The 23,561-nt window shown below is 39.4% G+C and overlaps 2 protein-coding genes and 3 long non-coding RNA genes across 10 annotated transcripts; 3 read left to right on the top strand and 2 right to left on the bottom strand.

Annotated features, from left to right (window-relative positions):
• The first annotated feature begins 3,123 nt into the window (after positions 1-3,123).
• On the top strand, positions 3,124-10,281 carry LOC127778327 (uncharacterized). 6 transcript variants are annotated; one of them, XR_008018488.1, is made up of 5 exons: positions 3,124-3,296; positions 3,382-7,700; positions 8,472-8,640; positions 9,176-9,250; positions 9,492-10,281. It is a non-coding gene; the product is annotated as an uncharacterized LOC127778327 (long non-coding RNA). The 6 variants fall into 6 exon arrangements; XR_008018485.1 differs by having other exon boundaries at positions 8,472-9,250; positions 9,348-10,281; XR_008018486.1 differs by having other exon boundaries at positions 8,472-9,250.
• A 1,162-nt stretch (positions 10,282-11,443) lies between these two features.
• On the top strand, positions 11,444-11,908 carry LOC127779009 (uncharacterized). The gene has a single exon (XM_052305657.1). The coding sequence runs from the start codon at positions 11,444-11,446 to the stop codon at positions 11,906-11,908; it is 465 nt and encodes a 154-aa protein (XP_052161617.1).
• A 666-nt stretch (positions 11,909-12,574) lies between these two features.
• On the top strand, positions 12,575-15,841 carry LOC127779008 (uncharacterized). Its single transcript, XR_008018598.1, has 3 exons — positions 12,575-13,615; positions 14,059-14,099; positions 15,594-15,841. It is a non-coding gene; the product is annotated as an uncharacterized LOC127779008 (long non-coding RNA).
• Positions 15,842-19,111: 3,270 nt separating this feature from the next.
• LOC127779007 (uncharacterized) lies at positions 19,112-21,251 on the bottom strand. Its single transcript, XR_008018597.1, has 2 exons — positions 20,664-21,251; positions 19,112-20,432 (listed from the first exon to the last, which is right to left on the bottom strand). It is a non-coding gene; the product is annotated as an uncharacterized LOC127779007 (long non-coding RNA).
• A 703-nt stretch (positions 21,252-21,954) lies between these two features.
• Positions 21,955-23,242, bottom strand: LOC127779004 (uncharacterized). The gene is made up of 3 exons (XM_052305654.1): positions 23,039-23,242; positions 22,376-22,443; positions 21,955-22,287 (listed from the first exon to the last, which is right to left on the bottom strand). The coding sequence occupies exons 1-3, from the start codon at positions 23,195-23,197 to the stop codon at positions 22,143-22,145; spliced, it is 372 nt and encodes a 123-aa protein (XP_052161614.1). The 5' UTR covers positions 23,198-23,242; the 3' UTR covers positions 21,955-22,142.
• Positions 23,243-23,561: the final 319 nt, after the last annotated feature.

Consider the following 23,561-nt stretch of genomic DNA (forward strand, 5'->3'; position numbering starts at 1 on the left):
ATCCCCCAAAATGTGACCGTTGGAGGGGAATCTTTCAGCCCACGTCGGATAGTCCGATACAAGATCGGATAGTCCGATATTTTAAACCTCCAAGGCAACGAGAAACAAAGAACGAAGTTACATGAAATTTCGGACTTTCCGAAACATCGGACTATCTGATGTTAAATTGGAGTATCTGATATTTTAGAAGCAAAAACTTCGTCCTCAAACAGAGACTCAAGTTCCATGAAATTTCGGAGTCTCTGTATCATCGGACTATCTGATCCAACATCGGATACTCCAACACTTAGAAAAACTCACTCGAAAGGATTTTTCAAACAAAAACAGAGAGTGAAGTTCTATGAAAAATCGGATAGACCAATACATCGGATAGTCTGATTTCAAATCGGATAGTCTGATGTTGCTCAAGTAAAAATGCAATAACTTTTTACTCCGAACTCCGATTTCGAAGATCTTGGACTCTATGGAAAGCTAGTTTCATGGGCTATCAAACCCAACATAAAATATGGTCCAAAACCTTCAAGAGATGTTGAAAAACTTGCAAAGAAACCCAATGTAAGTGTTGTGACAAGTGAAACAACTCGGGATTAAAATTTTGGTTTAGGTTTTTCAACTCACACAAACATGAAGCATTTTGAGCACTAGTATTCAACCAATTATATGCATGTGGTATCCCTCTTAATAGTACGGCATCCTAAACTCAATTTTAAAAAGCAAAGTTATACCAATACGAGTACCTTCACACCATATTGTTTTTTCACTTGGAGGGTTACCAACGTCAAGGTCATTTGATCATCGGGAAGATCTCATCTTCTTGATCTTTGACATTTCATATTCCATTTCTCAAATGATTAATGCGGATAATCCATGGCTTCAAATGGTCTCACACGGTTCATCATGACACAGTCTTCACTCGCCCTTCACCACCGGTTTCGGTTCGTCGGCGCCAAGCCCCTTGCTTGCCCTTCACCACCGCATGGTCCATCGCTTGCGCTTCACCGTCTTTCCATAGGTAGTCACTTCATACCCGCATCTTCAATATCTTCTCTTTAATTCTCATCCATCGATAAGTCCATTTCCTAGCTTCTTCATCGGACTAATCACTTTCTTATACACTCAATAAGTGCATTAGTCTCTTAATCGTTTGTCATCAATAAACCAAAACCCACTAGGGGCATAGATGCTCTTTCAGGTGCAATTTAGTATAAGAACTTTATAAGCAATCGTATAAATGCAACAACTTGCAAGGTATGTACGATTTTGATACAATAAACTAAGAAGTTATGCGACAACTTAATTATTTGGAGCATTTTTTTTATAGATTGATTTTTTAGTAATTATTTTGACAATATACTAGCGTGGATTTGTATAAGCATATTTATATTTTTATCCTAATAACTAATAACTGATAGGCAATTAAACTGGATGTAAAAATTATTACATTTCGGTTGATATTTGAGAAGGTGAAGAAAAAAAATTCTTAAAGGTAATTGGATGTAAACTGTATATACAGTATAAATCTTAAAGATTAATTTCAATATTTAAGGTAATTTTCATATGATTACTATGTAATAATGGCATATTAGTATAAATCTTAAAGATTAAATTCAATATTTAAGGTAATATCCGTAGGATTACTATGTAATGGCATATTGACATCGTGAAAAAACCTGACCTAGCATATGTTTAACCAAGTTGATACATCAAAATACTAAATTGTCAAGTTCTTGTATTAGAACGCACCCACTTATCAAAATGTTACACTCGGATGTTCAATTCTTAAATTCTTGCACTATATCGCACCCACCTACTAAGTTATTATATTGTGGGTATAATTTACTCAGATATAAATTTCTTGAGATAGAACTGAATTACTTCCACTGGAAAGGTGTTTAACCTGCAATGCAATAATACAATTTCATCTCAAAAGTAAGTTTCGATCACGTATTTTTGTTAATTAAATTAACCAGCCGGGTCAGAAGTAAAGAGATACCTTCTGTAGAAGTACTTCTAGGGTAGTGAACCGGAGACTATGACCTAGTACGTAGCTTCTGTGTAGGACTCAGACAGGAGAATGCAATTTATGGTATTTTGACTATGGGTTTATCTCATTATGGTATTTTTGCAGATTGTTGTTCTATATCGGCAAAGCACAACGTTTATCTTAATCTTATGGAAAGCAACAAGTAGTTCAATACTATGAACCAGATTAGTCAAGCAGTTTGGTCATCATGCTTCAACCCTAGGGATGATGTAAAAGCACATGGCGGCGGAGCATCGGCACGTTGGCTGTGGACTCACAGGTGACAGGTGAAAATCTATCCTGATCTTAGTCGGGCCCGCAACGACAAACGCTTTCGAGCGTCTCTTCTCCTCTCGAGGGCATTATCGTGCCGTCCCATGTTCTATATCGGGTGAAAATCATGTCTCGGCTCTCCATGAGACGCCAACCGACGACGACAGCAATTCTTCGTCGTCTCTCGCGGTTGCAATCATGTTTTTAAGCTTAAATAAACATGTTTGGAGAATCACCGGTTTGATTTTCTGCGTTCCTTAGTGGCTAATAAAACACTTTGGATCTGGGGTTGATATTTGCAGTTAAAACCTACGCGGCCCGTTTGGTTGGAGGGAGTTTCTAGGAGGGATTGGGAGTTCAGAGGGATGAGGTCATTAAGTGTTTTGTTTGGTTGGAAGACATGAAAATTTTGGTGGGATGTGGATGGGGAATTGAAGAAGGAACTCCCTCCTTTCAATACCTGGGTAGGGGCAGGTAATTGGGAGGGAATCCATCCTTTACTCTATCTAAGTAAATCTCAGCCATCCGTTTTTATTAATGACCTAATCTCCAAGTAAACTCCCTATTAATTTTCATCACTTCTACCAAACAAGATATTGAGATTAAAAATCAAATTCTCATCTTAATCCCATCATCAATTCCCTTGTGTAAACTCCCAATCCCCTTGCATCAAGTTACCAAACAAGCCGACCGTACTTTTATTGTTTTCCAAGTTGCTACAGTAAAACACATTCACTCACCTGTTCCTAGCCGTCCGATTATAGCCTCTTCGATCTGGGCCATCGATGCTATCATCAAGGCCTCTTCCCCGCCGCCTCCGCGCCAGCGCCGGCATCGTTCTCCGCCTCCCGTCCGCTTCCGGCTTCCCCGAGGTCTCCACGACCCGAGTGCACGTCACCGCGCCACCATGGGGTGCCGCCTCCAAACCTAGCCCCGGCCCCCGGCCGTTCGCAGCGGCACCTCCGCCGCCGCCTTCCGCCGTACCAGCCCTCCCTGTTCGGTAAGGCTCCTCTTTGCTGGATAACCAACCTGTGTTTTCGGTGCTTTCGGACTGAGTGCGCTGATCGGTCGGTGGGTCGCTGCAGTGGACAAAGCTGGCAACGGTGGAGGACGTCATGCCCGTCGCTGAGGACCTCGCTGCGGAGCTGAAGGTTAAGCAGGAGCCTGTGCTTCTTTTCTTAGCTTTGGTTGCTTACTCCGGATCTGTAAACTTGTTATGGCCTTAAGGCTTTCTAAGGCGACCCCGCACATCAACCTACAAATGTACATGTTCTTTTTAGTTTCTTGTCTTGCTACACCTACACACATATATATGATTCCAAATTACTCATATCTTCTGTGGGTTCCAGGTTTCAAATTTGCACTGATATGATCTGTGAAAGTTCAGCAAGCTTTGGAAGAAATAACTTACCAGTTAACAACTTATCAATACCATTTCAATGTGACACTCTTTGTTTTTTACCATGGACATCCGCAACCAAATAATATTGGATTGACTGTAATGGTATGAACTAAAAATTTGTACTGCTAGGCATATGTATCAGCTGTCTGATTATTTAGGCAGCACATCACAGTAATTGTTCAAGTTCTTTACATGCTTCTCTTATTCTCTGATTATATATTGTTCATACTGTTAAAATATCTGCTTTCTCTACCACCCGCAGCATCTCCCTGGTTTCCTGCTAGTTTTTTCTAGATTTGAGCGGAAATTTTTGTTTTGGTTCAATCAGAGGATGGAGGGTAATATTATGTACTCAATCAAGCACCAAGTGACCAACTCTGTGAGTTGGCCAATCTCTTTTCTCCGGCAATTACAATTTTCCGCAGTAGCTGGATCTTGCTTCTGATTGATTTTGCAGGGCAGTACCAATGGACATGAAGAGGCAGCAGGATACACTTATCTCCAAGTAAATTTTGCAGCACCAAAACAGTACTACACTGGCTAACATCCCCTGTCTGTTTGCATTCTGATATATATATATATTTTACCCTGTGGGAAAGATTTATCTAGGCTATGATTGAATGCCATAATATTGCAATGCTAGGCATATAACACAGGGGAGTGCGGAAATCCTGTTACTTCCACTCAATCTGGTAATCTGCCCCAATTCTTTTGCTATCGTTTGCTTTGTCCATGTACTGCATTGAAATTGAAGTGAAATTACAACATTGCATACAACTGAGAAGGACTGGAGTGATCAATATCTATAATTCAAGTGTGTAAGACTTGCTGGGCTGTGTCACCATTGCATCTGATCTAATTTAGCATTCTTGGTTTAAATTGTACTCCTCTCTCGGTTTCCTGCACGGAAGTGCTGAATGCTAATGCCATCTAGAATCTATCAATACCCTGTGGAACATAATGATTCCTTATTTATTTTCTTATAACATTGATTGTTGTTCAGGCAATATCTTTAGTTGTTAGCCGTGAAAGACAGTTTGATATGTTTGTTTTGCTGTCAAAAAATAGCCTATTAATTGTGAAGTATAAAGTTTAAGTTTGTACTCTTTATGCAATTATCTGCGTAGCACATGCACATAATGCTAAGAATTAGTTTGATTCTAATTTATATCAGGAGATTTCCAATTATGAATGCATCAACTTCAGTACGGACGTTCATTTGTAAGTCATTCAAGCGGCTCTTTCTTATAACAGTGGTTTATCTTCAAGTCCCGATTTTTTTTGCCCCTAATGTCTCATTATTTTTTAGAATATTGGTGAATCTTGTACATAAAAGTTAGTTTTTGAAAATTTTGTAGTATGGAAGGTTGTTTCTAATTTCCTAGCAGCTGGCAGTGTGCAAGAATCAGAGATAAGCTATATATGAACTTGCAGTTGTAGAGGTATACTGACCAAACAAATTGTTATTGAAGAGAAAAAAATGCCTAAAGTTCCACTGAATGTTTCAAACGAACTGTGTATTCTTCATCTTCATGCTAAACTAATGCGAGAAGAGTTAAGGATCTTTTACCTACTTTTACGCAGGGACACTTCTCGGATGCTGTAACCTTATGTTCGTATGTTCGTTTAGTTCCTTTAAGAGAACAGAAGCAATGGAAGGCTCAATGTGCTGCGTGATGTAGCAGATGTAGATGTGTTCATGCCACAGAAATAACAAATCATTTTCTAGATGTTTTCTGTAGTAAGGAAATAATAAATCTACTATTTAAATATTTTTCCTAATTTTATATTCTTGAATATATAATTTATGATTTAAAGGCAATGGTAAGTCATATATATTTCTTCATACCACTCATCTGCCATGTATAGTTTTACACATGTTTGATTTGCGTTACTAAATATTGTTGTAGCGTTAGCACAAGCATGCTACTAGTAAAGGATAATGGATGAAAGGTGGGAACATATTCATGTGAAATATTGTGGCCTCACTTCATATTTGGTAGACATATTTCTCCCAGTGGCCAGTTATATTAAGTGTTCCCTTCATTTCTCCCCATGGTTCTTCTCATCGGCACGTTCTAGGTAAAAGTTTATGGGTTCTCACGTTGATTCCTTTTAAACCATAGGAATCTTAAATTGTATTCAGTCTTATGTTCTAATCTGTAGGAATGGGTTAGTTATGTATTTTCTTGTTTTACAAAAATGTGGGCATTGTATATGCCTATTGTCCAAACTCCAAAGTAAGTTTTGCTCTGTTGTAGTACTCAGTTCTGTTGACTATCTGAATTGTCCATATATCCCATAACTCATGTAAAATCATGAAACAACAACTAGGCTCAGATTTTACTGCTTACATCATAACTGGTAGATCCTGTAGCAGCACCACATACTTTTGGAATTCATTGGAAATAAAATGAACGCAGTGAGGCTGCGGTAGCACTTGGACTATCTAGGACCACATGCTGTTACATGTTCCTCTGACAAAATTGATTTTCTGCTAAAGTCTGGTCATGAAATTAAAGGTCAAGAATGCCCATGTTCTAGTGAAATAGTGTAGGAACAATTCAGTTTTTTGGCTATTGATGAGACTGTTGTTGGTCAAAGATACAAACAAAATACCTTGTTGAAAATAGTACTGAGTACTTCTTTAGCAAGACTTTATTAATTTTTGTTGATACCTGCAAGGGCAAACTTCATAGAGATTTGCAACACTTCCCATTTTTGTATAAGTTGGGGTGCAAATTCTTTTTCCTGAATCAATACTTTGATGCATATCCTTTGAACTCCTAATTGGTTGAGAGCATCTCTAGCTTAACACTTTATCCTTAGTATATTTTCATGATGATGTGCATGTATCAGATGTAATGGTTTTAGTAGTAGCAACAATTAACTAAAACTGGTACTTTGTTATTTCATCATTTTGTGCAAAATAGGAATAATAATAATGTTTGTTCATTGTTCGGTTAGAGAAAACAGTGCAATCTATAATTGTGCATGGCTACTTTGTTAGTCAGAAAGTAATGATTGACTAGAAAGAACCCATAGATTTGTGTTTCGTTGATCCCAATCATCTGTTCCAAAAATCTGAAAGCAACATCTTGGCAACTCTACTAATAGTAGAAAAATGTAATTTTGTAGATTTGTGTTTCATTGATCCCAATCAACTGTTCAAAAAATCTGAAAGAAACATCTTGGCAGCTCTACTAATAGTAGAAAATTGTAGTTTTACGTGACGTGATATGGAGCATTGTGGGGAGGGTGTGTGGTTTGCCTGTTGAACACAGGAATTTTTTGAAATCCATCACTTTGTACCTCACACTTGACGTGCAAGTCTGCCAATCTGAAGTGTAAAATACGTGTTACTACTATGTGCGTTGAACAGCGTCCTAATTGGAGGTGACTGGGCATGGTTTAATCGGCCTTCTGGAGTGAAAGGCGTCCTGTGGTGGTGAAGCTAGGTGATGGGAAAACAGAGTAACGGGCGTAGTGAGTGATATGGAAATATATTGGATCTATCACGGTGTAAAAATTGAACCGTTATACCCTGCTGATCTTACTACAGAGTTTTAGCTCTTGTAGGATTCTTGTGTCCCAGTTCTACATCGAGACATGCCGTATACTTTGATGAAGCTATCTGATGTGATACTTGCTTATGATGTGCTTGTCCAGGAAGAAGTGGAATGTAATGCTGATAATGGAGAGGAAGGTGAAGCTGAATGAGAAGGTGAAAGTGAGGGGCAAGTTATGATGGAAGAGGAAAGTGAAGCTTAAGCTCATCCTGCTGATCTTGATCAAGGAGAAAGTGATGGGGAAAAGGTGCAGAGCCCCCCAGAAAAAAGAACTTAGTGACCGTGTGATGCAAAATGATGCAACAGGCATGCATAGTGAAGACGAAGTAGCTAGCAGAAGAGTTGTTGCCTCTGAATCTGAGGAGTCTGAAGATGACCATTATGCTGGTCGAGCTCATGAAGTTGAGGAACCTTGTGAAACAAGGAAACCAAGGTTATGGAAAAAATAATCAGAATGCTACTTATCATCTATGCATTATATGCTATTTAGATTTGACATTATGATGTAGCAATCTATCCACTGTCGACTAAATATTTCTAATTTTGCATGTGACTCAATATCTTTTGCATATGTAGATCCTCCCTACCAGTGTAGTATTTAGTAATACAGCTGGCCAGTTGAGAAAAGAGATCATTAAGTTCCCCGTGATGTATTTGGTGATAGTGATGAAGATTCACATGTGAAATTTTGATTCTCAAGTTATTTACTGTTCAGGCTTAAAGTAGGAATATCTTTTTTTCAGGCTTAAGAAATACCATATCCTCACAGAAATTCCAAACGGAGCCACTTTTTATACATTCTGCACTGAGCAATGTGGTTGTAGGCATTAGTTATTTCTTAGATACTTGTGGATGTAATTACAGTATGCTAACGATGGCTTGGTAGCATGTTGTTTTAACTGCATTTCAACAGAAGTATTCATGTAATCCAACATGCAAAGAATTATGTGCTTTATATTATTCTAAATTCAGAGTTACTATTTGGTGGTTAACTCTGCAAACATATTTATTAAGACATGTAACATCTTTGCTGATTGTGTATTTATTATCTAACTAAAAATCTTTCTCCCTGTTCATTTCTTGTATCTATATTGCATGCATATGAATCTGCGCTCCAATCAGTTTTGATCATTTTTCACACTATTATTTGCTATCTTTTTGTGGATGCATTAGGTACTCAAGTTTTCTTACTTTTCTTTTGTAGAGATCACCCATAGAAGATGGAAGTCACTATGAGAAGGATTTGCAGCCAGAGGATGTATTGGCTGATGAATGTGAGGTATGAAATCAGGTGAAAATCGTGAACTGAAACCAAAAGAGAAACCAGTTGGTCCACCGCTGAATCTGGCGGTTCCACCGTTAAGCCCTGCAGAGTGAGTTGATTATCTTGTTTTTTGAACCATATCTTTCAGTCTTTAACCATGCAGCACTGTTATGCTTTTTACTGATGAGATGGTTTTATATTGGCAGACATTAGTTCTCTTTGATGGATATTGATTCCATTGCTGTATATGCACCAGATTTTTTATTTGTTATTCTTTGCTATATGTTACTGTAAGTTATTGATCTATGCTTAAATCTTATTGTGCAGAACTCCACACTTGGCTGGTATAGTGAAATGTAGTAAGAAATAAAGGACCTGCTGCTATGAACTCCATGCTTATATATTTATCATGTGACAGTGGCATTTTGATATAGCTGGGTTTTCTTTTTTATGTTATGGCGATATTCAAGAGAACTTTGCTATCATATTCATATGCTTTACTAGGAATGTTATGATCAATGCTAAATAGTTTTGTGCTTTCGCACCTATTCAGCTGGTTATATGTTACCGACTGATTTCTTAACTTGAACGTGCTACCTACTTTCCAGTTTTTTCCGTTCTCATTCTTTTTACATCTATGACAGATGGTCGATAGCTGGGGTGGCTGGAGTCTGTTCCAGGCTTTTCTTCAGACACTGAAGAGGAATCAATGAATCATGGTATTTCTATAGCAACTGCCAACTGTTCCTTGCATAGGAATAATTAGCCACTGCCTAGTTGTACATGAAATGATTGTGTTTTCACTACCTGCTTCAGTGTTCCTAATTGGCTTCATGGTGATATAAATAAGAAGAATGAAGTGCTTATTCAAGCTGGAAGATAATTTACTACTTTCACAAATAATCTTGATGCTGTCATACGAGGCACAAAATATAACTTGATCGTGACCCCTTATTGCAGTATCAAGCCATCATTGCTTACTTTACGAGGCATAGGCATGGACTGGACTGTCAGGTTCACCATCTTCAGGTGAGTGATATTTTGTTGAACTGCATGAGTAACACCTTGCTTCCTTTTGTAGGTTTCACGGCTTTGCAGATACTTCTGTTGCTTTTGTGCCTTCCTTGCGCCGCATCCTTTTTGTTACGGTGATTGAACTCATTATAGCTCTAGTGTGTTGTCCCCTTTTTTCATGTAAGCTTGCCTACCAGTTCGAATTTTTCTTCATGTCACAGGAAGATTAGAGAGTATCAATAAGGTGCTTGCATTATATTTCTTCATTTTGCATAGTACAAACTCTGCACATATGTGCTAGTGAGATCGAATGAACAGTTCAACAACATAAGGCTTCAATTTGTAATAACGAAATGTGTTTAAACATTTCTCCAGCTTCTTTCAATAAACGATGTGTGATACGCCCTTCCCTTCGTGACTCTAACAATTAGGACCGTATTCCTGAACTTCGGGCATTAGGAGTAAGTGTGGTTTTCCTGAACTTTTGCAGGTTGCACTAAACTATCAAACTATAGGACCGTATTATTATATCCTCTCCTCTGATTGTGCTTTTTTATGGTCGGTATCACGTATGAACGTCGTCGGAAGAAGATTTTCTCGTGGCAGCGGATAATCCGCTTATTTTATCTTCTTATCTACTATTCATTTTGAGCAATGCTACACGTACTAAATTTTTCTTACTAAACTTTTACTAACAATCATCTCAACCGTTTGATTTAAGTAGATGGAAGTTACAAAATTCTAGGTGCACTCATAGCATGACACATCAGTGTTAGTAAGAATTTAGTAAGAAAAAGTTAGTACGTATAGCCTTTTCCATTCATTTTACACAATCTCAGTTTGCAATCTTGTTTTGGGCGCTGGCTCTGTTTTCCCATGATGTGTTCGCTTGTTCACATAGCTTGCCCACTTCCCGATCAGAACACATGGGGATCCTAATGGGCGATCGATGCCTGGAGATGGGGATAGCGATTGATCCCCCTCCCCCCTCCCTCCCTCCACCTGGTTTTCCTTTTTGGCACCGCATTACTTTTCTATTTTAGTAAATTTATGCACCTAAAGTTTACACATCTAAAGTTTAAAGACCCAAAGTTTATAAGTTAAAAGTTTATATATCCGATTCAAATTTGAATTTGAATTTAAATATTTTTTATATATAATGTTTTCCTATACATCTAAAGTTTATACACTTAAAGTTTATAGACCCAAAGTTTATAAGTAAAAAGTTTACATACCCATTTCAAATTTGAATTTTAATTATATCTGATTTGAATTTGAATTCAAATATTTTTTATATATAGTATTTCTATGCATCTAAAGTTTATATACCTAAAGTTTATAAATCAAAAGTTTACATACTCGATTCAAATTTGAATTTGAATTCAAATTTTTTATATATAGTATTATTATACATAAATTTTTCTAACTTTTTATTTTTTTAAAAAAAAAAATTGGTGTACTATAGTAGGAAGAGAAGAAGGGGAGGAGGAAGGGGGAGAGGAGAAGGAGTGTATCGAGTACAGGGGAAGGGCGGGGGGGTGATCGCTTGACGGATGGGGGAGCGATCACCCGCCCGCCCATTAGGATTTCCGAGAACACATCCGTTCTTTTTATAAAGTTAAGATCTAAAGCTGCATCTAGAAAGAGCCACGTCATCCAAATAATCCTAACCTTCAGATTTTATTTGGACGGTTAGATTGCTATCTTTCCAGGGTTTCTCCCCATCCGCGCGGTCGCTTCCCCTCCCCCGCTGCCCGCGCGCCTCGCTTCTCCTTCTCCCTCGCGCACGCGCGCACGCGCGCACGCCAGCTGCGCCGCTGTGCCGCCAGCCGGCGCACTCGCTTCTCCTCCCCGCGTCGCACTGTCTCCCACCCTCCCCCATCCCCCACGCGCCAGCCATGCCGCGGAGCTGCCTCCGGCCTCTCCCAATTCTTCCGGCGGCTGGACGTGCGAGCCCATCGCCATGGCGGGCGGGAAGATCCAGAAGAAGCGGCACGGTGGCAACGGAGGAGGAGGAGGAGGCGGCGGGGGTGATGGCGCGCGGCTGCAGGGAGGGATCCCGTTCGACAAGTCCAAGGGGCAACACATCCTGCGGAACCCGGCGCTGGTTGACTCCATCGTCGAGAAGGCCGGCCTCAAGCCCACCGACACCGTCCTCGAGATCGGCTGGGCACGGGGAACCTCACCAAACGCCTCCTCCAGGCCGGCGTCAAGGCCGTCGTCGCTACCCCGCATGGTTCTCGAGGTCAACCGCCGCATGGTTCCAGTTCTTTAATTGTTTTCTAAAATATATTACAAGCCTAACTAATACTACCATTCTAGGTCCCGCTAATTTTACATTACCTTTTTACTCCAGCATATGAGGTTAATATCTTCCTTCAGAAATTCTCAGTATACAATTCTGTGAGTTGTTTCTTCGTGCTTACATATATGGTGAGGATTATAATCATTTGGTTAATTCCTATTTATCTTGCAGAGGTAAATTCCCTTAAGCAATTCACAATTCCCAACTGAATGGTTTACAGAACTTTGCTGAGATAGCAAATTGAAGGTATGGATATATGTCAAAATCACGTCTTTGCCTCTTGCGATGGCAGTTTTGCTGTGATCTTTGAAGGAAGTTATTCTTTTAATATATGCGTTTGTCAGTATCCAAATTAAATCCAAACGAAATAGTTCATTTTTTTTTGCCAGGTCGGCAGAAGGAACCGGCGACCAAATTTCATTAAGATTGGAAGGAATAAAATCAAAGTACAAGTAGTTCTCGCTTGCAACGACAGGAGGCTGTCGAATTAGACTGTGGCAGGAACCACAGCCCGGCAAACTAAAGAACTGGAAACGTCAACACAACAGAAAGAAAACTAAGAACTGCAATTCTCGAAATAGCCTGCTTCTTTCCACACTAAGATCTCTTCTTTGATAGCCTCTGCTAACTGGTTAGGGCTTCTCGATCTTTGGTCGAAAACACGCGCATTTCTTTACTTCCAAATCTGCCAGCAAATCAGCATACAAGTGCTGTCGAAGTTTGTCCTGTAGCACTTCCGAAAACATGTTCTGGCCTGCAACCACCACTCTGTCAGGCATGTGTTTTCGCTCCCAGGGATGGGGAAGTAAGCGCTGATCCATTGCCGCATCAGTCTCCACACTGTGATGGTATAGTCGCAGTTGATAAACAGATGTAAGCAGTTTTCAGGTTCTCGTTGGCACAAAGTACAGCAATCAGCGTGAGGCCATCCCCTTTTTTCAAGATTATCAGCTGTCAGACAGCGTCCTTTTACAGCCAGCCACATGAAGAAACGTATTCTTGCCGGTGCCTTCGCTTGCCAGATTAATTCGCTGATTGGGCAGAGTTCCTTTGCCAAGAAGAATACACTGTAGGCTGAGGAGCAGCTGAAATGACCATTGGTGGATAATTTCCATCGGATTGTGTGGACGTGGCTGAGGGGCATCAGCTCGGGGGTCTCGTCGGTGGCGTAGCCGAACATGTGGCCCTGGTCGCCGGCGCCGATCTTAGGTGAAATAGTTCATAAATTTGATAGATCTGGAGAAAAGAATACTGATGCCTTCTGATTTTAGTATTTCTTTATTTCTATTACTGATGTTTTCTTCCAAGCTTCACGCCAACATATATAGGAACTATGTCAGTCAGTCACAAAAGTACCGATTTGAAAACAATACTGCAGTCAGATATGCGCTCTCCATGCTGATCTCCTTCAGATTTCAGTAGCCAGAATTGATCTCCTTCTCCTGATCGGTTGTTGAGCTACCGAAGTACCGATCATCTCCCTCTAGGAGCAAAAGCATTTACTCACCAACAATGAGCCGTCCATTACCGGCGATTAATTCCATTTATTTCCCTCTTAAGCCTCTTTCAGTACCTCTATAAACCACACTCCGTCGTCGTCAACTTTTAGGACTCTGAATTCATCCCCAATGCTAGCAGGGTGATCATCAGCACTGGACACCAATGGCGGAGCGCCAGAGCCTATTGGTTAGACCGGAGCAAGCCAAGCCGAGCAGGCGCCACTGGCCGGAGCTGATGGAATTACTTTGGTCCGATCCCCCCACAGGTATGATGCACCATGTTCTTGACCTGCATAGCCTCATCCAGAAACCAGGCTACTATTTCTGCTGCTACTACTACTACTCCAGTAAGAGCAGATGATGCTACTACTGATGATCTTGCTGTTGCCATTGCAGTATAGGAGCTGTATACCACACTGTTCAAATACTACGCAGCCTAGATTCTCCCTGCTCTTAAGCATCGTGGGTTAATCTAATCCATGATCCATTTTTATTTTTAGTCCTAATAGAACCAACAAATACTGTATGCCATTGCAGTATAAGTGGTTTTCTTTGACTAAATTCTTTTACATGGCTATTGCTTTATTTTTAACACTACACGCTATACTTTATTCACTTCCAATTTGATGACTGTGTCAAGAAATCCATTTAGTTCCCATTCATCCACATGACAATATTGAAAATTGAGTTAATTTATGAACTCTGCTAGGAGTCATTCAAGCGTATTGGATGTGGCTTCTAAAAACTGAGGTATGTATACCAAAAAATTTCAGCATCTGTAATAATTTTTAGCTTTTGCATTCGTCCTGTGTTGTTTGCTGCTTGGTCGCTGCATTGTTGCAGCTGCCCTGTTCGTGCTGATCTGGATATGAGTTTGCCTCTCTTTTTACTCCAAAATTTGTGTTTACTCCAATTACGAGTTAGTATAGAGTAGTAGTTATGTTTTTTTTGTTATTATTTCGTTCAGATTTATGTTACACAGGATTTAAACAAGTTTAGTTCACGAGACTACAGATATCTGATGTTGTTACAAAAGTTCTCATCATGCATATATTTTAGCTTATGCTTATAATCAGGTTAATATGGGCATTATATATGTCCTGATACATTCCATTCTTCTGATTGCTATTTGATTTACTTTTTTCCCAAGTTCTGTAATAGAACCTGTCATGAATCCATTTGATTTGCTATTATCTTAAAAAGATATTAAAAGTTTTTCGTAGGCTTTAAGTTTGATAAACTGGATGCACATGCATTTACTTATTGTCAGTGCAAATACATCCTTGAGACATATTGGATGATCCCATGGTGTTTTAATTAGTTATAAAATTTTATCCGCTCATTCCTTTACCGTATTGATCCAGTCGGTGCTCGCTCAAATTTGTTCATTATACATACAATGGCGCATTCTTTGCATGAATTGACAAAATACCATATGGAAAACACTACAGTGATTGTGTTCTTGATCTTGCTTGCTACATCTCTGTATTATCCTTAATTTCCCGTTGTGGTTTCATCTACTTAATATTACACCTCAGGCCTGGTTTAGTTACTAACTTTTTCTTCAAACTTTAACTTTTCCATCACATCAAAACTTTCCTACACACAAACTTTCAACTTTTCCGTCACATCGTTCCAATTTCAATCAAACTTCTAATTTTAGCGTGAACTAAACACACCCTCAACTTTCAACTTTTCCGTCACATCGTTCCAATTTCAATCAAACTTCTAATTTTAGCGTGAACTAAACACACCCTCAGAATCAGTAGCGTGAACTAAACACACCCTCGGAATCAGAGATTGATGGATTTCTCAAAAATTGCAGTGGTGTCCTGTCACGTCACCTAAAATTACCGCGAGAGGCACACAAAATTTGTTGAATCTCATCGCAGGCTGAATCCCTTCGTCCAGCCTTATGAGTCCATTTTAATACTACTAGAGTCAAACGCGCGCAAAGCGCGCGGCACCAGTGGTACCATTAGAGGGAATCAGTGGTTACATTTGTAAGTCAAGGTAGCCAGCTAAAACAATGTTCTTTGAAAGTTCAGTGAAGGACATGTACAAGTATAACATCATGCATGCAGATTGTGGACAGTATATATGTAGTAAAACTTGCCACATCTATGATGGCAGGATATATAGTAGTTCCGCTAGATGAGCATATACGACTACATTACAAATAGATAAATTTTAATGCAGTTTGGATGCCTTAACAGCAATTGCACTTTTTTCCCTTGAATTCAGAGAGTTGAATTACTGCAAGGGCCTTCCTGTTGATGTGCAAATGGAAGGCGCATTTTTTTTTTGCTACGATGAATTGCTTCCACTATACATAGCTACCTGAGAAGCGCGGCAAAAATACAATTTTAATGTCAATATTGGGGGTCAACAATATTATGGCATTGAACTACTCAACAGTATTAGTCCTCCCCTTCTAATTTTCTATTTCTGTAAGGATCAATGCAGGAGTGGTCCATATCAAGTAATCTGTGAATGAGGTAACTGAAGGAATATGCACGTGCTAACTGCTAACACAAGGCGATATTTAGAACTGCAATCAAACAACCAAAAGAAAATATTACTACATGATTTGGCAATATATTTTCAAATATGACAATTTAAAACTATCACATGCGTAAAATAACATCACAAATATTGTATTTTTCAAATCATCTATTATACATAGGTCCATGCAAAGGAAACACAGTTAATTCTATATATATATATATATATATATATATATATATATATATATATACCCAGGTTACAAATATTTGTATTGCCAATTGGGCTAAAAACTAAGAATTCAAATCCTCACTCCCCAAACAGATTCTAAACTTCTCTTATCAGGAATTGTTAATGTGCCCCATATTCTCAGTTTTTTAAACATGCATGTGTAATCCTGCAAATTTGTTAGCTGGCCCCAAGTCTAGCTGCAAGAGCCATCGAGTCAATAGATTACTAAAATGCACAAAAGAAGCTCCTGGATCAAGATGCAAAATTCTGGAAAGTAGTATGCAGGCTGAGAATGTTGTTTTGTCCAAAAAATTAGGGGAATTATGGAAAAATGACTTTATTAAATATTGATACCTACCCAGAAGTACTAACACAAAATATATTATTCTAGGTATAATTCAACTCAAATAAAAGCCAGTTATAAAATTCAATTTAGTTCATACATCGGTTAGTTTTGTCTAATTGTATAAACCATTAACTCAGAAGGTTCAACCTCCATTTTGGAATTCTTCAACATGTTAGCAATCTTAAAATCATGAAATATGCACATAGACCCATTGGCATCAACTGGTTACTTTCAGATACCAAGCAATTCAGAGCGATCATAGGATTTACCAATATCCATATGTACAGTAAATGAACTAAGATGCAAAATGTAGGGAGTGGTCATTTGGAGGGCAGATCCATATCTGTACGGTAAATGCATCAAGATGTAAAATGTAAGGGTAGTCAATTGGAGAGCAGATCCATATTGTAGAAACAGCTTAGATCCTAATTTTGTCATCAAAATGAAACAGCATCCATTCAAGTGATGATGCCAAATAAAACCAAACATCAGTGTGAAAAAGTTGGCAATATAGAACTCTGAATAAAAAAATAGATAAAAGTAGCAGTCTTGCTAATAATACCTTTAGTTGCACTACCAGAAGAAACAACCATGTAACAGACTTTTTCTGCATCAATTGTAGCGATTCTTACTTCTGAAGATTTGTCCAAAATTTCATCAAGAACTCCATATAAATAGTTGGTTTTCTGGACCAAACTAAATATAGCGCCTTAGTAAGTATAGTGAAAACAACAACTTGCTATACCTTCAAACGCAAGTTAACAGACTGCGGATTGGGGATCAGCTAGCTAGACTACGTGATCACGTTCTATTGGGATTGCGTGTCACGATGGAATAATGGTTATATATTTAGCTCTTCTATTTTGAATGCTACTACAATAGCTACAGCTCCTTCAATTTCTTACATTTTAATATAAGAGACAACCGGACGACTCAGCTCAGAATACATATAGTGATAGGATATTTTAGGAATTTACAGTAGTCAAAGTCAGAAGCATTTAAACCCATGTTAATTTTTTGTTATCACAAGAAGAAAAGCTGTTTTAATTAATGGTGCATACCTCAATGTATGAAAGCCCTGTGGTGTAAGTTTGGATCAAAAGCATAAGCAAAAATGGTACTAATACTCCATGTTGTCTAAATTATAAGTTGTATAATTTTTTTTTGCATCCTTTATAATACTGCATTTGCCTATTAAGCATGACCATAAGTATATTTCCTGCCTCCCGATAACATGTTCAACGCTTCCATTTTTTCACACGATAAAGATAATTGAATATTCGTAGATTTGAATTTTGATTCCTTTATCTACCAGAGTTATCTATGTACAGCACTCTCTAAGATCTGCGCTACCCCATTCATGCATGTAAGGTAAAAACAAAATAGTTAATTTTTAATCGAACCAATTAACATACTATTTATGTGTAACATTGGATATGCTATGCCATTCTTCTATGAACCACTATAGTGCATACCCAGCCATACCTTTATTCTGTTTCAATCCAACGCAGCTTTGATGGAGCGGTTCTCTGAACCAGGAAGCACAACCACCTCTTCTTTATGTAACTCAACAGATTCAACTGAGGCTATTCGTCTTGATTCAAAGTGCGCCCAAGTTTAGAAATATGAAGTGACTATCTAGCACATAACGGATATACTACCCAGATTGCCATTAATGAATCAGAAAATCATCATTTTCCTACAGAGAAGTATAATTTATGGAGTGAAGTCCTACAAATTTATTATAGAGTGCAATTGCACATGAAAATACATGCAAATTTAGCTATGCATGTATGCAAAAAAAAATCTCAGAGTTACTAAAACAATCATAAATATTCCCCCTTATGTTGAACTACCAAAGTGTGGGTTGCTAAGTTAAATCAATTGCATAGCTCAAGCATGTCTTGAATTTATTTGGATGGGGATACATGTTAGTTGGTACTTAGCAATGTGCATTTCACATTTTCACATGCCATAATCAGGTACTTCCCTACTATGCGTATCCCTTCAGCAAAATTAAATAAGAGAGCACTACAAACATACAAGTACATTATTGAGTATGCAATCCCTCCTTCTTCCTGATTTTGTGAGGGATATTCCTTGCCAAGCGAGTCTATTAAAGATCAAAAGAAGAAAAGAAGCAACAAGCTTTCCATGCACATCTGATTCTGGGTCATATTCAGAACCAAATGTGTATATCTGCAGATTATATATGTGATTAACAGTAAAAAAAATCATCAGATTTCCATAAGAACAAATGTTGTTCCTTTAAATCCAAAGAAGGAAAAAAAAACAGAAGCTTTTGACTATAAATATGTTACCGCGTCAAGTGAATTCGAAGCTTATAAGTAGTGTTATACCATCAAATTCCAGCATTGCAAATTTACCAGGTCAGTATTCATTTGCAACCAGTTATTTTGTTTGCAAGATGTCATAAAACAGGTCAAACTGATGATCAGATAAAAAAAATACATTTAGAGCTGTCATTTGCATCATCTAACAGAAAGAGAAATGAAGAATCAGAAATATGGGGAAAAAACAACACCACACAAATAGGATAAATTAAATGGTACACATACATAAAAATGCATGATACTAATCTGTTTCCTGCATAAGAGTAGGTGCCAAAACTAAAATAGTAAATTTTACTTAGTCACTCCATTTTGCTAATATATGTCCATACACAGCTGAATTGTACAATATATTAAGTGTCAATAAATCAGAAAGCAAATCCATTATGTTAACATATACAAGAGGAGATGATGGAGAAGAACAAAATTTGCAGGAATAAGAAGCACATGAATCTTGACTGATATATGATACACTAAAGATGCAAAATCTACAGCTCAACTGTTCACAGAAGCTTTATATCTCCATGACAAACCTATTGCATGATGCATATGTATATGCAATCAACAGGTCATGGTGTTCATCAAAGACATGTCTGCAACTTCCGTATGTGAAGTAACGGTGAATAGATGACGTGAATCATTTGCCTCGTCGGTGAGATTGACGTCAAATACATAACATGGTTATAATGGGAGACAACACTTAATGTCCTAAACTGAAGCTTTATGGTAGCACAGGAAGTTGGTTACCTGCTGTTGAGGACCTGAAATGAAGATGAGCAAAGGTAAATTAATCATCAAAGATCACAACAGTCAATATGTGTCCAAATTGACCAGCACACTATCCAACAGTCTGTAGTTAAGGAATTCAGCCAACCATCAACTCTGAACCATCAAATGCACAAGCCAAAATATGCATGCATGTTTGGTTACTTTTGCTATGAGACGTTTCAGAAACACACACAAAAAAAATAACTTTGGGACCCACAAATCTCTTTTCAGCATTATGGGCAGTCAGTGAAGCAGGAGCAACCAACACCTGCAAAATTAACATGATACTGTAAATCAAGGCTTGTTCTTCTATTTAACTAATAAAGCTTGGAGGTACATAGTTCTGATAAGAACTCTAGTACTATATGCAATGCCACAATTTGATTAATAATGTAAAAGAGCCACAGTTAACTGATTTTTGACCATGGGAAGCAGAGGCACGGCGGCAAAATACCTCATGCTACTGCCATGGCAAGCAACCATGAGGCTACTGCTATGACAAAAAAAACATGAGGCTTTTGTAAATGAAGCCCACGTCATAAAAAATACATGCCATTTAGCACAACCCACCACTACCAAACACCAAGGCCAAGTTCTGGTTCTAACTCACCAACCATATTACGGAATTTAGGTCTAACCTAACACTTAGCAGGCCTCTAGAACACAAACAGACTCGGAACTGCAAGAACTATATAAAAAAAGACAATCTTAGCAGAGCCCAATAGCCAAATCATATATCATCAAGTTTCTTCCCATGCAACGATGTTTCGGATGAAAAATCGAAGCAATCAAACATGATGAAACAGCAGGAGAAAGCTCAAAATGTTGATGGCGACTTGCTACCTCTCCTTGAGGCACTACCACTGCCGGTCGCTACCCCTCCTGGAGGCAAAATTTTAAAATAAAAGGAAATAAAAAAAAATAGTATGAGTCACATTGATAGATTACCACAAAGTGCTCCAGAACATGTATTCACATCTATACACAGAAAATGCATACATAATCATACATAAAAAAATGCACATCATGCCATCCCCATCTTCATCAATTTGTAGATCACACCATCACCGTTTTTATCATTCTACCAAGAACACCAAAAGGACAGAAACTTACAAGCTCAGACGGAGCTGAGGAAGATCAGCTTTGGCCTCGGGCTCCTGTGGTCGCCGGCGCATGCTCGAGGAGGAGGGCGTGTCTGAGACGCTGTTGCTATCATTGTCGAGCTGCTGCCACCGCTGCCACCAAGCTCAATAGATCCAGCAACCCTGGATCTGTCACATCCAACTTCCCCACCGGCTCTGGATCTGGATTAAAGACAAGGAGAGCAAGAAGAAAATGGGGTGGAGGAGCAAAGTCTTTCCCCATGGAACTCACTGCTGTGGAGAAAGGACCACCATCCGACACTACCGATGAGCCTCTTGTGCTAGACCAACCCATGCCTTCGGGTGGCTGGATCCGCCGGCGGGGAGGTCGTGGCTGCCGGATCCGGCGAGCACGGCTTCCCCTCCACCGGAACTGGCCCCGCGGTGACGAGAGGGAGGTGCGGCGATGAGGCTAGGTGCGAGAAGAGTGTGCGGCGGCGCGGCGTAAGGGGGGAGGGGAGGACGCGAGGAGGAGGCGGCGTGGGCTAGGGGAGAGAGCGAACGAGAGGAGAGGAGCACGGCGCAGGGGGAGAGCGAACTGTGGTGGGCTAGGGTTTCGGGGGAGGAGTTGATAGGGATAATTTGTTTTCGAAAGAGCCCCTTAGTTTTCGTGTTTCTGAGCGCAATCCTATTTTCCAGATTTTCTCTTCTTTGTATTGGATATTCTATATTTTGGAGGTCCTAAATGCAAGACTTCTAAACCAGAAAACTTTTAATTGGGATCTATTACGAAATATCAGTAAATTAGAGGGCTTTTCTGCAAAATTTGCAAAGACGACGCGGCCGCACGGGAGCTAGCGAAAATCTCACCGGATTCCAGCCACCCGATGACGTGTCGAAACGCGGCAGTGGCCACACCAGCGCGAAATTCCGTGGGAGCTGCATTTCCAGGCAGGTTTGAAGACTTTAGATTTGTTATTGCAGAAAGAGCGTTTGTTATGCACATCTACTTGTGCGAAATAAGTTTCTTATGTTCTATTATTATTATTATTATTATTATTATTATTATTATTATTATTATTATTATTATTATTATTATAACTTATAAGGTTGCCTCCTCTTATATCACAGATATTGCCTCTGTTTCATACGATTATACGAACAGGTGAATGGAACTCATTCAGCTGAATTTCTATTGTGGCCATGATTCTCAACAAGTTGCTCGTCATAATGTTATGCGTCTCATGAAATTTGGAGGTAGTTGTATCACTGAGACCACTTCTTTCCAAGCTATAAACTTATATAACTGGTTGACACAAACATTAAAATTCAGCAGATGATAAGCTAAGTACTCCATAACTTCACTGAATTAGTCGTCCAGGAGACAGCACCAGAACGCACGAAGATAGTTAACTAGTTGACAGATACATCAAATTCAGCAGATAAGTCGAGAACAAGGCTACAAATGAACTGCAGACTGCCAAGTTGATATCATACTGTGCCACCTCATCTAATTAAGTTTCCCATTGTTCTTGAGGTCCTGCTGATAATCATCACCCAAAAGAGCCCCCATATATCCAAGTGAGAACAACGTCAATGAGGATCCTCCAAACAGCCATGGTGATATGATTGTACCTCGCTGCTCCTTAACCCAGCTGCAAATTTGTGAGGGAGAAAAGGATGAATTGATAGAAGGCAGGATCAGGCAGAGAACAGAAGTGAAGAACAAGCAGAGATCGATACCTCTTAGTTAAGTTGCGAAGCTGTTCCTTTTTTGACAGATTATCAATATTCTGCAGCAGTGGATGAACCTATATAGCACAACCAATTATCAATTAATGCTTGCTATCATGTTAACTGGTGGTTAAAATAAAAGTTCAAACTCCCCTTTGTGTGTGTTGGCATGCTAGGTGTGCTACAGATATGTAGTAATAGTGACAAACAGTAGTCCTTGCCGCTATTGGCTTCATAATTATCAAATTGAACCACTCTAGTTGCTGTTCAAAATACATTTTGAAATGTTATATATTTCGATGAAAGCAGAGATCATGTGCTTTTATTTTGACAAGAAGAAGAAGAAGGATTTTCAAAGTAGTTTTATGAATGAATGAATTTATTTGGTCCATCCTCTCTTAGAATTACCCCTTGCGATCCACAACTATATATCCAAATAAACATAAGCAGATTGAGCCTGCCAAAGAAAAGCCTAACGGCGAAAAGGGATTTGGGGATTCAATCCGGCCGCCTCCCTCGAAGGCTTTAATTCCACACCACAATATATATATAGATCTAATCCCAGATCCCCTTGGGTGAGGGGACAGGCCTCAATGGGGAAACTGAACCGCACAAGAGGGAGAGGGAGAGAGAGAGAGGATGGAAGAGATTAGGGAAAGGGGGCAAATAAACCTTGTTGCTTAGAGCTGTGCGGAGGAGACTCCAGAGACGAGGGTGCTTTGCTAGCTCCGGCGGGATGCCTTCCGATTGGAAGGAGCGGCCGCCATGGAGAAGCCGCCGCGCAGCTGGGGCCGCCGACCACCACCTGTGCCCGGAACCCCCCACCATCATCGTTCTCGGTGGACTGCTTGCTGACGATGATGCTCGGGGCTAGGGTTTCGTTCCCTTCAATATATATGTGTTATGTCGCCGATCAATGAGTTGGCCCAGGAAAGTAGAAAACGAGCCGGGCCGGGCCTCTTCATAATACAGCAAAGGAAGGAATAAGTTCATCTAAGGTCCCTTAACTTGTCAACGAATCTGATTTTCGTCCTTGAATCCCAAAACCAGATACAACAGGTCCCTCAACTATTAAAACCGGTGTAGATAAGGTCCCTCGGTGGTTTAGATAGCGGTTTTGGCTGACGTGGCGCCTACGTGGCTATTTTGACTCCGTCTTAATCTGACATGGCACTGACATGGCGCTTACGTGGCA

The sequence above is a fragment of the Oryza glaberrima genome, chromosome 7 (assembly GCF_000147395.1).
Source record: "Oryza glaberrima chromosome 7, OglaRS2, whole genome shotgun sequence".
Lineage (NCBI taxonomy): Eukaryota > Viridiplantae > Streptophyta > Magnoliopsida > Poales > Poaceae > Oryza > Oryza glaberrima.